The following is a 13,568-nucleotide window of genomic DNA, read 5'->3' on the forward strand; positions in this document are numbered from 1 at the left end:
TATATTGTGACATGCAGTTAAAGGGGACAGCACATGCTTATTTTCAGCCGTCATAATTTTAAATCTGGGGTCAATACAATAGATTTACATGCTTCTGTGGTCAAAAAAAAAATTTCCCCATACTGTACTGTTTGTTTTACCCTGTTTGAAATGCTGTTAGACCTCATCTTCTGGCCCAGCCTTCTGAGAAGCCTCATGTGATGTGATTGATTAGCTTGCTCACTCTGTTGATTGGTCAACCATCAGAGTGGTTTCCAAGCTGTTTAAGGTCTTTTGAATAGACACGTTCTACGTAGGCTGGCAGAATTTGGCATAATATGTATAAACACCAGTGGCATTAGAAAATTAGTGAGACAGCTAACAGATGCCTACTGTTGATAGAGACTGTAACATTGCAGGTTGTAATCTTAAATCCACCTCCACATTTTAACAGTTCGATATAGAAAAAAAGCACCCATATTTCCACATAATATATTCGTTATTCAATAATCTGTTCATATTTTGTGTACTAACCTGCCAAATTCTTACTATTAAGATCAGTATATAGTGTATAACTTATAGTATTAGTGTGTATTACGTAACTGGGATGCACTTGTTAAGCCTCAGTAGTCAAGACAACCAAACAACCAAAAACTACACACCTGAACAGCTGTAGAAGCTGATTGTTTTCTTTAAACATCACAAATCTACAAATAATAACACACACTTACAGGTATGAACCTGAATCTTACACTGGTCCACACAAAATTGGAACTTTCCTTACTTTGCAGTTGCAAACAGCATCAAACTCTTGTTCTATTTAGTGTGAGGGTATTCCGAACACTAGGCGTACCGTATGGTAAATTCCTTCATCTTGTAACAAACAAAATGTTTGAAATAACAATGAGGTATTTCAGGCAGCAGAGAAACGCTCCCCACTCTGGCGTGTACACTGGGCTTTTCTTTTATATGATATATTCAGACGTTAAATTGAAGCCAAGCTATGACCTGTATGTTACATCTTGTCCCTTTAATGTTGGAAAGGACGTACAAATGAAAAGAACAGATTTTTGTTTTCCAACTTTATTTATATAGCACATATAAAACAGCTGGTGTCACCCAAACTGCTGCACATTTAGATGACCTAGAATGACACATTTATTTGAACAAATATAAGAGATGAACTATAAAGAAACTCCACAAAAGACTGCACATCAAACTAAAATAATTTAACAAGGAAAAGTAATATGTAAGGACAGGAATAACCAAGACAGAACCTTCAGCCTAGTCTTTAAAAGCTTGAGAAAATATTTGACCTCAAGATTTAATGTGGGACACCTAAAATCATCTGATTAATGATCTGACCATAGGGCTGATACTGAGGCTGATCCTATCAGGTTCGAGCCATACCGAGCTTTAAAAACAAACACGAGAGCCTTAAATTCCACTCTGTATCAGAACAGCAGCCAGAGCTAGGGTTCGGGTCCTGGGTTCGGGTCCTGGATTCGGTGCTCTCTTTCCAGAACTTTGCAGTTGCGTTTGGGACCAATACATGCAGAACAAGTGGCACAGACATGGGAATTCAAGTAGTTTCAAAGGTCAATGTGAGAGGAAGTGAAGGCATGAATTATCGTTTCCAGGTCCTAAAATAACACAGAGATTTTATTTTTACACAGCTTCATACATTTGGAGGCCCCGGATCATGTCACTGCATTTCTGACACTATCAGGAGGGCCAGATGTTTGTTTCATCTTATTTGAAGAAAATGTTTTGACACCTAATACTACTGCTGTTAAGCAGAGATGAGCTACAGAGTTGCTTATACCATGCCTAAGTGGGAGGTACAACATATTTTATAACTCCAGAAGACAACCCACGCAGGAGCGTGTATATAGATAGAGCTCATATGGCTCAAATGATACATAGCCTTAAATTACTTTGTATTTATAAACTCTAGGATATTTTTAATGACATCTGAGACAAGCACACGACCTAGATGTTAAAATATGATTATATATACAGTAGAACTAGTTCAGGGAGAATCCCTCCACCCTGCCTGTTCAGGCCACGTCTACAAAACAGTGAAAATGTTCAAAGCTGTTGGATTATTTGGGCCAAGCTCTGCTGACGAAGCCCTGGAAAGACGTGCGGTGGTCCATCTCCAGTTGGACCACAGCTTAGCGGCTACGCACCCAACGAGCCGCTCCAATCCCTTCCCCCGCCGAAGACTCTTCCGCTGACGCCGTACCTTCGTCCTTTCCTGGGCGCCCTTGGAAAGGTTAGTCCACCCTGGGGAACAGGCTGGTGGATTTACAGTCAGGAAGAGTGCATGCACAGCAGGTTTTGTGCTTTGACCCGCTCAGGATTGCTGGACTCGGCCCACGGAAAGCTTTATAGTTGCATCAGGACACAGGAGCGTGGGGACAAGCGGGTCTTTGGGCCTCGAGGGACAGCAATCGGGACCCAGTACCCTGCTGCTGCTCTTTTGTGACTTTTACACCTTCTCCCAACTGTCCTTAATGGGAACTTACAGGATTCTTCAGTGGATCCAGACACACAGAGAAGGTAAACTGGTTCTCATAGGAAGGTTCTACAGCTTCTGAAAAAAACATTTTATTTATGCAACCTGAAGTTTAGGATTCCAGCAAACAGGAAAACCAAGCAAAGGAACTTAAGGAACTGCTAATTATATTCACACAGTCAAAGTTACTCTTTTCATGAATGTTAAGTTTATCTTTTAAGGGAAACAAATCAATTTGTTGTTCCTGTGTGTGCAGCAGAGTTTGAAATATGTGCCAGATGGTGAAGAGGAATCATTTCTAATTTCTTCCTCCACATTGTACTGTGATTGGCCTACAGGATCTACCAATGAAAAGGACAGTTCAAGACAAAAAGGTTCAACTTGGCATTCTTTTGCCTTATCAATTTTCATGATCACCCTGTCCAGATAACAGACTGTAACACTTTAGATCACTTAACATCTTTGGCTATGCTCACATTTAGTGTACACTAGGCATTTATTGGAGATATTTTATCATAAATGAAGGCCATCTGCAGCAACAGGTCATACAGGTGGTACATACGAGCTTCATCCACCAGACCAAAGAGCTTAGAGCACCCAGTTTTCCTTCGTGAGTGACAGTTTGCATCACACACTCACTCAATTCTAATGCTGGTTGAAGTAACATTAGTCTCCCGTTACACTCTCTACTGAGATCCGCCCATATACTGCATGTCACACAAACTCAATAATGGATGCAAATCACTTTTTATTGTCTTTTTTTGTTTTGTTTGGTGAACATCCGTCAGCCATCGTGCAGCCAGGAGTTTGAAGTAAAAGACAGCGTGGTGCCGTCATGGAGGTCAGTGTGAAAGTAAACAAATACTGAACAAAGTGAACAGAAGATCATTGGTGCGGTGTTCAGAGACAGTAAACAAAGCTCGGCCATCATCCCCTTACCCGCCGAGAATAAACTGAGAAAAGGCAACACTGCCAGCAAATACGAAGTTTCTTAATATCAGATAGAAGACGACGCCTACTTCACTGACAAACTTTGCTGGCCTACAGCACAAAAAAAAAGGTAAGTCCACATACATCGTAACTGACTTCCAGATTCCTGTTACATTCTCGATGCAAATTCATTGCCGTGAACGGAAAGGCCTGCTAAAACAATGGTCCCACCTTATTACCGAACATGTTCCTTGAACAGTTGGCGAACGTACAAAAGAACACTATTACCGTTTGAGACGTCTTAGATGTCTGCATGTTTAAGATATTTTTTTGCCGTTACTTGGGTTGCATCTGCAGCAAGTGCATCAAGTGTTAAAATTTAAGAAAATCAACCCACTGTAGGTCAGGCTTTACACACACGCGCTCGCAAAAAAGAACGGTTTAACAAACCCCTTCACAAAAAGAAAACATTGTACAAATATATAGATATATGGACTATACCAACAAACAGAAGCATGTTTTTTTTTTTTTTTTTTTACCCACACCACTGCAGGGCACATACAGGGAAGAATTCATAATTCGCAAACGTTTGCATACGGTGTATAAAAGTCCATATAAGTCTATATGTAAGCACAGTGTTCAAGTACGGGTCTCCTGTGTGGAGAAGGGTGTTGTGCGTTAAGAGCGGAACGTGTCTCAGGCCCTGGAACAAGGAGCCCATGCAACAAATGCTGGAGTTAACACATTCATTAAATCAATCACCAGCCTTTACATCTACCTGCATGTGTGTAAGCGCAAAAACACCTTCAGTGCTTGGTCCCGTTAGAAAGGGGATGTTGCCAGGACCGAGAATGAGAACCAGCGGGTCCGAGCATAAACCCGTGCAGAACCTCGGCCACTCGGCTGGAAGAACCTCCATCGGCCCTTTCTGTGCTGGCTTAAGCTCAAGGGTTAACCAATCAGGGTGCTCCTTTTAGCGTTTTGACATCTGCGCCAGGGTGCATCACCTGTAAATAACCCCGCCCCCCCGTGCATATATTCTTCAAAAAATGAATGCTCACCAACCCGCTCAGTCCAACTGAAGGGCAGGTTAGGGGTGACATTAGTACGGTTACATAACACACGCGCATTGCCCGCTTGGTCTGTGTTTTTCAGTCTATAAGATCTTAGACGAGGCCCCTTCAAAAGCAACTTTTCATAAAGCTAAAGAAAAAAAGGAGCGATATTTCCCAGGATTCTCCTCTTCCGTATCTTTTACCGTATTTGTGGAAGAGGTCAGCGATTTGATACAGGCTCCCACTTCATCAGTCTTATTTTCCTATACACACACACACACACACACACACACACACACACACACACACACAGTCTCGTTCACAAAAATGGCACATGTGGTGGTGGTGGGGGGTGTCTGAGCCTGCGGAGTGTCGGGGGCCCCCCCGCCGCTCGTCAGCCTGAGGTTGGTGTTCACTCCCTGCAGCGGAGGACGTTGGGAGGGTGGAGGTTTAGCGGTTGAGCAGGTAGACCACGAGTTCGTAGGTGCACATCATGATGGCCGTGTTGGGGATCTGACGCACCAGGTGGGTGGTGAGGCCCCGGTAGAGTGCCCGGGCCCCCTCCTCCCGGAACACGGTGCTCAGAGTCTGGAAGAAGGAGCGATACTTGGTGCCTTCCTCCCTCAGCCGTGTCCGGATCACCTCTGCGGAACGCGCACATGCAAGACAAACGGGCCGCGTGAATACAAGAAACGCCCGCGGCAAAGTACTCGTATGATTCATCAAGTGATTTTTGAACTTCGAGACTGGACAGCTGCCAAATGGCATCAGTTCAGATTATATTTTAGTATTAAAACACTTCACTGACACTTCAACGACCTTTAACTGTTGGCAAAGTCCTGACAACCGTATGCACGTTTGCGAGGGTGCGCGCGTGCTAATCACCGTGCGGGTACGCTACAGACGAGGCGCACGTCTTGGAGGTAGCGGCGGCCAGCATCAAGCCCGCGAAGTCGCCGGCGTCCCTGGTGGGTCCGTCGCCCTCGTTCACCCGCGCGGCCGCCTTGGCCTCCAGCAGGCGCCGTTTGATGCTCTCGTAGATGACGAAGTGCACGACCGTCTCGGAGATGCCGGCGTAGGAGGCGGACATGCCGCGGTAGAAGCCCCGCGCGCCGTCCGCCCGGTACACGCGTCGCACGCACTCCAGTGCGCTCAGCTGCCGCTCCCCGCGGCTCCTGAGGGGGGAAGACGAGAATGGGTGTGGAAGCTTTGCGGGTTGTACTTGTATTGTAGTTTTGCAAACTGTACTTTAAGTATTTCTCAAGAATTCCTTTATTAGTGGTGTAGCAAATTCCATTTTAAATCTTAAGGGGTTTTAATAAGCTGCATTTCAGACTTCAAACCCTCCCCTCAAAACAACATTTTTTTTTATTAAACTGTATAAAAATAAATGAATAAGTAAATAAAAAGTACCCCACAAAAAGCAGCTGCAAAAACAAGTGAAGAAACATGAACACAAATGAAATGGTTAGTAGCCAGAAAACAAAGGCGTTTACCTGGCGTCCAGTTGGAGGCGGGTCTTGATTACCCAGATGGGATTGGTCGCAGTGATGGCCGTGAACCCTGATTGGAAAAGAAGTGGGAGATCAAGTTTTAGTGGTACAGCAGGGAAATAAGAGCCAAATGGAGCCAAATGCTCGAATGGGCCGCGGGAAGACACACACACACACACACGCACGCACACACGCACGCGGCTACTGGCCACTCACTCAGCCTCACGCTGAGCGTTCTTCTGTTCAGCAAAACTGAGCAGAAAGCCACCCAAGAGGCCACTTACCGAGAGCCTACAAGAGAAAGGCTTCAATTCCAGAAGACGACAAAGACAGCTCAAGGAATCGATAAAGAGAAATTTTCAAACAAGACTGCGCTATCCCTACTGGGCAAAACGCACTGCAAACTATTCAAGTTGAATACATCCCCCCCCCCAAAAAAACCCTTTCTCAAATTTGCAGTGGGTGACCTCATATTACCTTATGATAGAATATGTAACTGATTTTATTGTACATGAAAGAAAACTGTACGTTATATTCTTGCAGTCAGAATATTTAGTAAATACATTTGGGTCACGATAAAATAATGCCTGTGCCCCCCACCCCGAAAACGAAAATTGAAAACGAAAACTTAATAGAGTACATGGAAACAACTCAAAATTGTCTGTGCTTATTAACTATATGTTACTTACATGGGGGGGGGGGGGGGGGGGGGGGGGGGGGGAACCCTGTAATATCACTTTAACAGACTGAACTGTAGAAATAACACTTCCTTTTAAATGCACTCAAATGCATGCCCACACATGCACACTCCCACGTGCACACCCACACGTGCACACTCGAGCGCATGTGTGGGAGCGTGCACATTAAAGAGGACCGGACGACGGGACAGAAAAGTGAGGGTGTGGTTACCTGCAGCGCCAGCCGACAGCATGTGCACCTGGGTGGAGTCGGGCTCCAGCAGCGCATTCAGACGCTCCTTCGTGGTGGAGTACGCCGCAAAGTAGATGGCCCTGGAACAGAGGAACGGAGACGTGAGCACGCCACATACATGTACAAACACTCCCCTCTCCTTACTGGAAAAACACACCTCTCAATCTCAGATTAGGTAAGCAGACTAGACAGCAGGTCACACACACACACACACACACACACACACACACACACACACACACACACACACACCTAGGCTTAGGCCAAGTGTCGCTTCGCTAAACAAACACACTAATGTCTCACTTAACACATAACGCATCGTTAAACTAACACCCAATTAGAGCTCTGGGTAAGATGCGAAAGACTCGCAGTGCTGACCCTGGACAACGAGAGACAGAAGCTGAGAGGCCACCATGACCAAACAAGGTCAAACCATCACGGCAGCAGGACATGGAAGATTCCCCTGGCGGAAGACAAGAGGAGAGCAGGTCCCAGCTGTGTGGCTATGTTCTTCCGGGTCAGAGGGGGTCACAGTCCCTGTGAAGGTCTGAACCGGATTTGACCTGTTCCAACACAACCAATCAGGTCCGTCCAGTAGCCATAAAAACTAGCACCCACACTGGGACATTAAGATATGGAGCATGTGGGTTCCACAACTCCAGGAATGATCCAGCCCCACTGCAACCAAACCACCCAACTCCAGAAGTTTATAATCCTGCTTACACCCCTAGAGTCACCAGCCAGTAAACACGCTCTTCTACACCTCGAGGAGCTTTAGGATGGCCGAACGCTCTGAAGATGATTTACATGTAGCACGTTGCTGCACGTCGAGGTCTGCGACTTTCATTCCGTACTCAAAACCCCACGACCTGAACACAGACTGCATCCGTGGTGCTTTTCCACCTCTGAAGTGAAAAGGTCAGTCGACCCAGAGAAGGTGTGTTCCGTCTACACACGTCTGAAATCAAAACACGGGGTGCGTCTTCGCCGAGCAGTGGTAGCTGAGCACGTTCGCATTTAGGCGTGTAGGATTACCAATTGAGGTTGTTCCTAACTATACCACATGATTGCAGGATGGTATAATGTTCTCTAGAGAGTACAGCAATGTGAAATGTGGACACACACACACACACACACACACACACACACACAATTTGCTTCCCAAGATTCAGAGAAAAATTCTGCACCAGCAATTCATTCCCTGAGCCTCGACATTTTCATATGATTGAAAATGAAAAGCACCAAGCATCTCAATAACCCAAATTCCCAATAACCAAGACAAATTCCTGGTCAGTGAAGTGTTGTGCCTCACGTGGCCATGCAAATGAGTAACTGTGAGACGTCGGGCATTTACCTTGAGGGAGCCACGCCCACTAGGTTGGGGCCCAGGCCTCTAAACAAAGAGCGAGGCCCCTCCTTCTCAAGAATCAACCTGAGAGAGAGAGAGAGAGAGAGAGAGAGAGAGAGAGAGAGAGAGAGAGAGAGAGAGAGAGAGAGAGAGAGAGAGAGAGAGAGAGAGCGCAAACGTGAGCACGAGAATGCGTGTGCATGACAACAATGACGACTTAAATGAACATCTATAGGAGGAACGTGAAGCAGTAGACCACACGCTGCTGGTTCTTCTAAGTGACTAACAGGCTGCCTGGTGATCAGCAGGTCTGCACTGGAGCCAGACGTCTATGAGCCATCGAAGGTTCGTCTCAACACAGGTAGACCAGCTGGTCTAAAGAAAACATCCCCCAAAAATGAAGAAGCACCAAGCGTTTCAGAACAGGTGTGGCCCATCTGAGAAGATCAACGCGTCAGTCAACACCGCTCACATACATTTTTGAAGAGCACCACCCACAGGGACAACCTTTGTCAGAATATGCTCTGAATCCACAGCTCGTCAGAGATAATTGGGTCGATTAGACGAAATGCTTGGCGTGTTAGAGAAGTTATTAATTATCTTAATAATCTGGGTAATGTATAAAAAAAAACAAAAAAACAAAATCGGAGTACAAGAACTCTGCGTAGCTCAAATCCAGTCCCAGACTAATCCACCCGTACGTGTGAGGGGCATTTACACCTGCGCTTCAGTGGAGAAGAACAAACCGGTCTAGCGCAACAGGGAGTTTGATCTTCTATTACAGCCATGTGTTTCGAATCACAAGCAACTTAAACGTCACATGAATGCGACAGCCAACACACGCGAACTAGTATAGGACAGACTTCATGTACCTTCATGTCGTATCTGACAGTGCTGCTTGGGAGCGGACCCTAGTCAGAAACAGCGCCGTAGTTCTTCGCACACATTCGTGCCATCAACACTTGTAATGAGAACTTAATGAAGCAAAATGCATGGAAAACTAAAGTGTACCATCTGATCAAAAGTGTTCGGACGGGGAGACGCAGGTCCTGTGTGTACCAGAAGGCAGAGGCTCCTGTGTCTTTACAGCTGCTCCAGGCCAATAATCACGCCCACCCACACCGCCACGCCCATCCTCGTCGCCACGCCCACCTCCATGCACACTCACGCCGCCACACCCACCTTCACGGGTACCTCTTATTACCCAGCTCCCACAATTTGGTTAGGAAGAGGCAGAAGTTTTAATAACTTCTCTGTGGAACCTGTGGAGCCATGTACCAGTCTAAATGTAACAACTGAAGTGGAACTGGACGGGACCGGATGGGACCGGATGGGACCGGCAGGACACGCACCCCTGCAGAACCACCAGGGGATTCAGGGCACTGGCTTTACAACACGACCTCTTCGTCCTGTTTAGTGTTACTGCCAACGCAAGTCCACAACCGTGCGGTGTGACTGCAGGGCCAAAGTGGCACGTTGAGCCTCGGTGGGCCGAACTGCTTGGCTCTCCTGGGGCCAACACGGAGTTTGTGTGAACAGAGCGATTGGTCAGGAAAGGGGGAGTGTAGCAGGGTTACTGAGAGAACGAACTCTTTCTTTGGAGGGGAGGGGGGTGTTCGAATTAATATGTAATGTAAACAACAGTTTGAATAAAAACCATAACCAAACACCACCTCCCCTTAAAAAAAAAAAAAAAAAACCCAGACACCACAAGACAAACAAAAACACACCATTGCCCAACTCCCAGTGCCCTGAAATTCTCTCCTCATTATAGGTTTAGTTTCCAGAGTGATAGTGGTAGATTGTGAGAGTCTCATTCTCCATTTCCTCACAATCTACATCAAGCGGTCAGCATGCCACCACGGAACAGACTGATTTAAGAGCATCATGGAGGTAACAGGACAGTCATGGAGGTGAGGCAGGTCACAATTTACAGGACTTTCAAATCATGAAGTGCTTGTGAAACATTCCGAAACATTTCACCCGGTCAAAATGTTTGAACCGGACAAAAGCAGTTGAAATCTGTGCGGCTGGGATCTGGATGATTTGGGGATGTCAGGTTCTCTGAAGTGTCAAGATGATGTTTCTATGATTCAGTTTATTATTAGTCTTCATTTCCAGGGGCTCTAGCTCTGTAACTCAACCACTGCTGTTCTGGTCACTCATGCCCAACAAGCCCAACAAGCTCATGAAACTTGGTACTTAAGAAAGAAGGTTTTGCAGTGGTTACATGAGTTCCCTTCACCGCAATCTCACACAGAGAACCTGACAGCTTTCTAGGCAGCCTTAATTAGACAGGGGACTTAGAAAAATAAGCATAACATAGCCGCAAATCTTTTAAAAAGTGTTGAATAACTTGGCTGCTGTTAGATGCTAACTGGTAACCTGTTTAGGCGCAGCTTTATCAGAACTATATTTACAAATAAATGAACATTAAAGTGTATTTTTCACGTTACAACATCACATAAAAGGACAGAAATGTTGTTGTTTGTGAGACACATTCTAAACATCAGTGCTGGTTTATTGTGTAAACTACAGAGTTAATTAATCTACATTTCTCAATTTTACTCCCCAATATTATTGTGTCCTGAAACAGCCGTGTAATCCAGTCTTAGTCTTACAAGGGTTAATCAACCACACCAATATCTAAAAGGCACTACCAGCGTCTTCCCTTGAAAAGCCCACATCAGTTGACCACTAATATTGAGTACACTAACAAAAAGATGCCACTGTAGGGCGCATGAGGAAGGCGGTAGTGGAGTACGCACTTGAGGCAGTGCAGGGGCCCGGGAGGGGCCACGCGAGCCACGCTGCCTCCGTCCACCGCGCTGATCTGGACGCCGGACAGGTAAACTCTCACCGCCGAAGACTGCAGCCTCGTCTTCACCACTTCCAGCGGACATGTTAGAATAGCACCCACCGTACCACCACACCTGGACGGAGAGAAGAAGACAGACGGAGGAGGTTGTGTTACAAAAATGAATCAAAATCTCTGGCCATTGAGCTCAGCATTCAGGGAAAGCAGCAAACGGTAGTATGAGAAAGACAAAAGTGACTTATGACCGCACATGCTCAGTTTCTTCCTTCGTTGCGATCAAAGTCAATTACAAATGGCCGACTACGCCAAGCGTCCTGAGGACAAAAGCCCTTCATCAACACATCTCATCCTCCACTTTCACTGCTGCCTGACTCTGCTCCTTCTCTGCTGTTCATTCGTTCATTCGTCGACTACCCCCTCCGACACGCAGGAATGTGTCGTCTCCTGGTGTCCTGCAGAGCCAAGACGGCTCAGGTTCGAGCTCCTTGGCAACCAGAAACCTTGATGTTACGGGCCATTCCAGCCTTCTGTCTTTTCACACACACGTGGATCTGGACACAAGGCCCCAGTGAGGTGGTTTAAGTTAACCAGTCCAGTGGTTATGAACTAAGGTGGTGCCAACGGCAGCGCATCAGTACCAGCAAACACAGATCATCTCATGAGGAGTTAAGACCGATTATTACCTTGGATAGAAAACAAAATATATGATCAAGATCTAACTTTTGGGACAATCTGGCACAGGTGATCCGTTTAAAGCCCCCAGAGTTTGGACCGACACAAACACCAAAAACAGATGACAGGTATCCAAGTGTCACATATAAAAAGAAAAGATAAGCCCCTTCAGGCTTTGGCATGAAGACCCGGCCAACGAACGCAAACGGAGAGATCTTTCCGTCTGCTATTGTATGCTAATGGAGAGTTGAATGAATATCAGATGACAAAAAGAAGCATGGTTGTACTGGTATAGCTGTGTGTCTCCGATTACAAAAAGATGTCCATTTGGGTCACCTGATGGCGGCAAGTCACAGAACAGCATACTAGCTGCTAAGCAATCTCAGAACATCACTGTTTAAGTGCACATCTGATTTAACAGACACTGACATCAGTTCAATATCTGGGTATATGATTGGTCAGATTCCATAAATGATGGCCAAAACAGAAGGATGGGATAATAGACAAATTACAAGTGAAAATAGACGGCTTCGCATATTTTTAATTCAAAGAATGATTACAGTACTGATGTTATTGGAGAAGTTGACTTATTATCCCAGATGCAGGCCAACCCGTTGAAAACAGCCTGGGGGGAAACAGAAGTTTCAGATGCACACACAGTAGGGTCAATAGACAAGTGATCCTTCCACAGAGATCACTGCTGTGACCCAAACGGATCCTCAGCTGTGTCTATTTTCTGCACCAACAGACGTTACATGACTTCCCTGCGCTGACCTAGTGAACCAGATCTATAGTGAACTAGATCACAAGTATTTGTGTGGTTGATCGCTTCCGGTAGTAGGACGCCAATTCATTACACCACGTGTGTAGGGTTAAGTAAATATCTGTAGGGAAATGACTAAAGATATCTAGATACGACATAGGACTATAGAGGAAGGAGACGACAACGCAGATCAGTTCTCAAACATAGTTCATATGTTCACGGGAAACGTTGCAACGTGAATACGTGATTTTTGTCACGCTTAACCTCTCGCCACTTACCAGAGATATGAGGCATCTTAGCCACGCCCCCACCAGATCCCACCCGACCCGACAGATCCCCGCGCGACTAACATGATCTCCCCGAGTGAGTTAGTTAAACAACTAATCGTCGCTTACCCTCCAGCGAAGAGATGAACCAATGTGTCTTTCTGACTCATCCTCGCACATATTCCCCCCACGCCTGCGTCGGACGGACTTGGACTTGATGGTTAGAGCGAGTCCGGCCGCAGTGACGTCGGGCGGGCAGTGATCCGGTGATCGATCCGCCTGGTGATCCGGAGGTAAACTTCGCTTGTTAGCAGCTACAGCTAACGTAACAGAATCTCCTCCTTCATCGTCAAATCTCTCCGTTAAACTCTATCGATGCTTCCTCCGACCTGTTTAAAGAGGCCCGTTTGGCGTCAGGAACAGGAATACATCATTTAGGGGGGGAGCCGCCTGATCGGACGTACATGGCTGTGTTTTAAAACCAACTCTACAAGATCCTTTGCGAAATTTCCAGGCGCGCTCCAGCTCCCTCGTCGCAGCAGTTCTTACTGTGACAGGTCGCTATATTTGATTGTCCAATCAGAAGGCGCAAAACAGAGCCCCTGATTGGCCAAAGCGCGTCACTAAAGCCCGCCTCATCACTCCGGCGTCACGTGATCGTCTCTGAATGAAATTGGCTGGCGCGTGCGTGAGTGGACCCGACCGGTGGGGTTACAAGAAGAAGTTTCCACATTTGGAAACTTACAATTTCACTTAAGTTTACATGTATTCACAATTTCAAAACATATTCACC

At 46.1% G+C, this 13,568-nt stretch overlaps 1 protein-coding gene across 1 annotated transcript; it reads right to left on the bottom strand.

The window, feature by feature from the left end:
* Positions 1–3,231: 3,231 nt before the first annotated feature.
* On the bottom strand, positions 3,232–13,333 carry LOC143477942 (solute carrier family 25 member 36-A-like). The gene is made up of 7 exons (XM_076976826.1): positions 12,905–13,333; positions 11,025–11,189; positions 8,263–8,340; positions 6,888–6,988; positions 5,982–6,048; positions 5,371–5,660; positions 3,232–5,129 (listed from the first exon to the last, which is right to left on the bottom strand). The coding sequence occupies exons 1-7, from the start codon at positions 12,943–12,945 to the stop codon at positions 4,936–4,938; spliced, it is 936 nt and encodes a 311-aa protein (XP_076832941.1). The 5' UTR covers positions 12,946–13,333; the 3' UTR covers positions 3,232–4,935.
* Between the last annotated feature and the right edge of the window lie 235 nt (positions 13,334–13,568).

Source organism: Brachyhypopomus gauderio, chromosome 16 (assembly GCF_052324685.1).
Source record: "Brachyhypopomus gauderio isolate BG-103 chromosome 16, BGAUD_0.2, whole genome shotgun sequence".
Classification (NCBI taxonomy): Eukaryota; Metazoa; Chordata; class Actinopteri; order Gymnotiformes; family Hypopomidae; genus Brachyhypopomus; species Brachyhypopomus gauderio.

Bases quoted from the DNA above. Each gene is read 5' to 3' on its own strand.
- LOC143477942 (XM_076976826.1), bottom strand. From the start codon at position 12,945: ATGAGTCAGAAAGACACATTGGTTCATCTCTTCGCTGGAGG. The intron at 11,190-12,904 runs GTAAGCGACGAT...CTCTCCGTCCAG, and splicing joins GTTCATCTCTTCGCTGGAGG to GTGTGGTGGTACGGTGGGTG. The intron at 6,989-8,262 runs GTAAATGCCCGA...CCTCTGTTCCAG, and splicing joins GTGGGCGTGGCTCCCTCAAG to GGCCATCTACTTTGCGGCGT.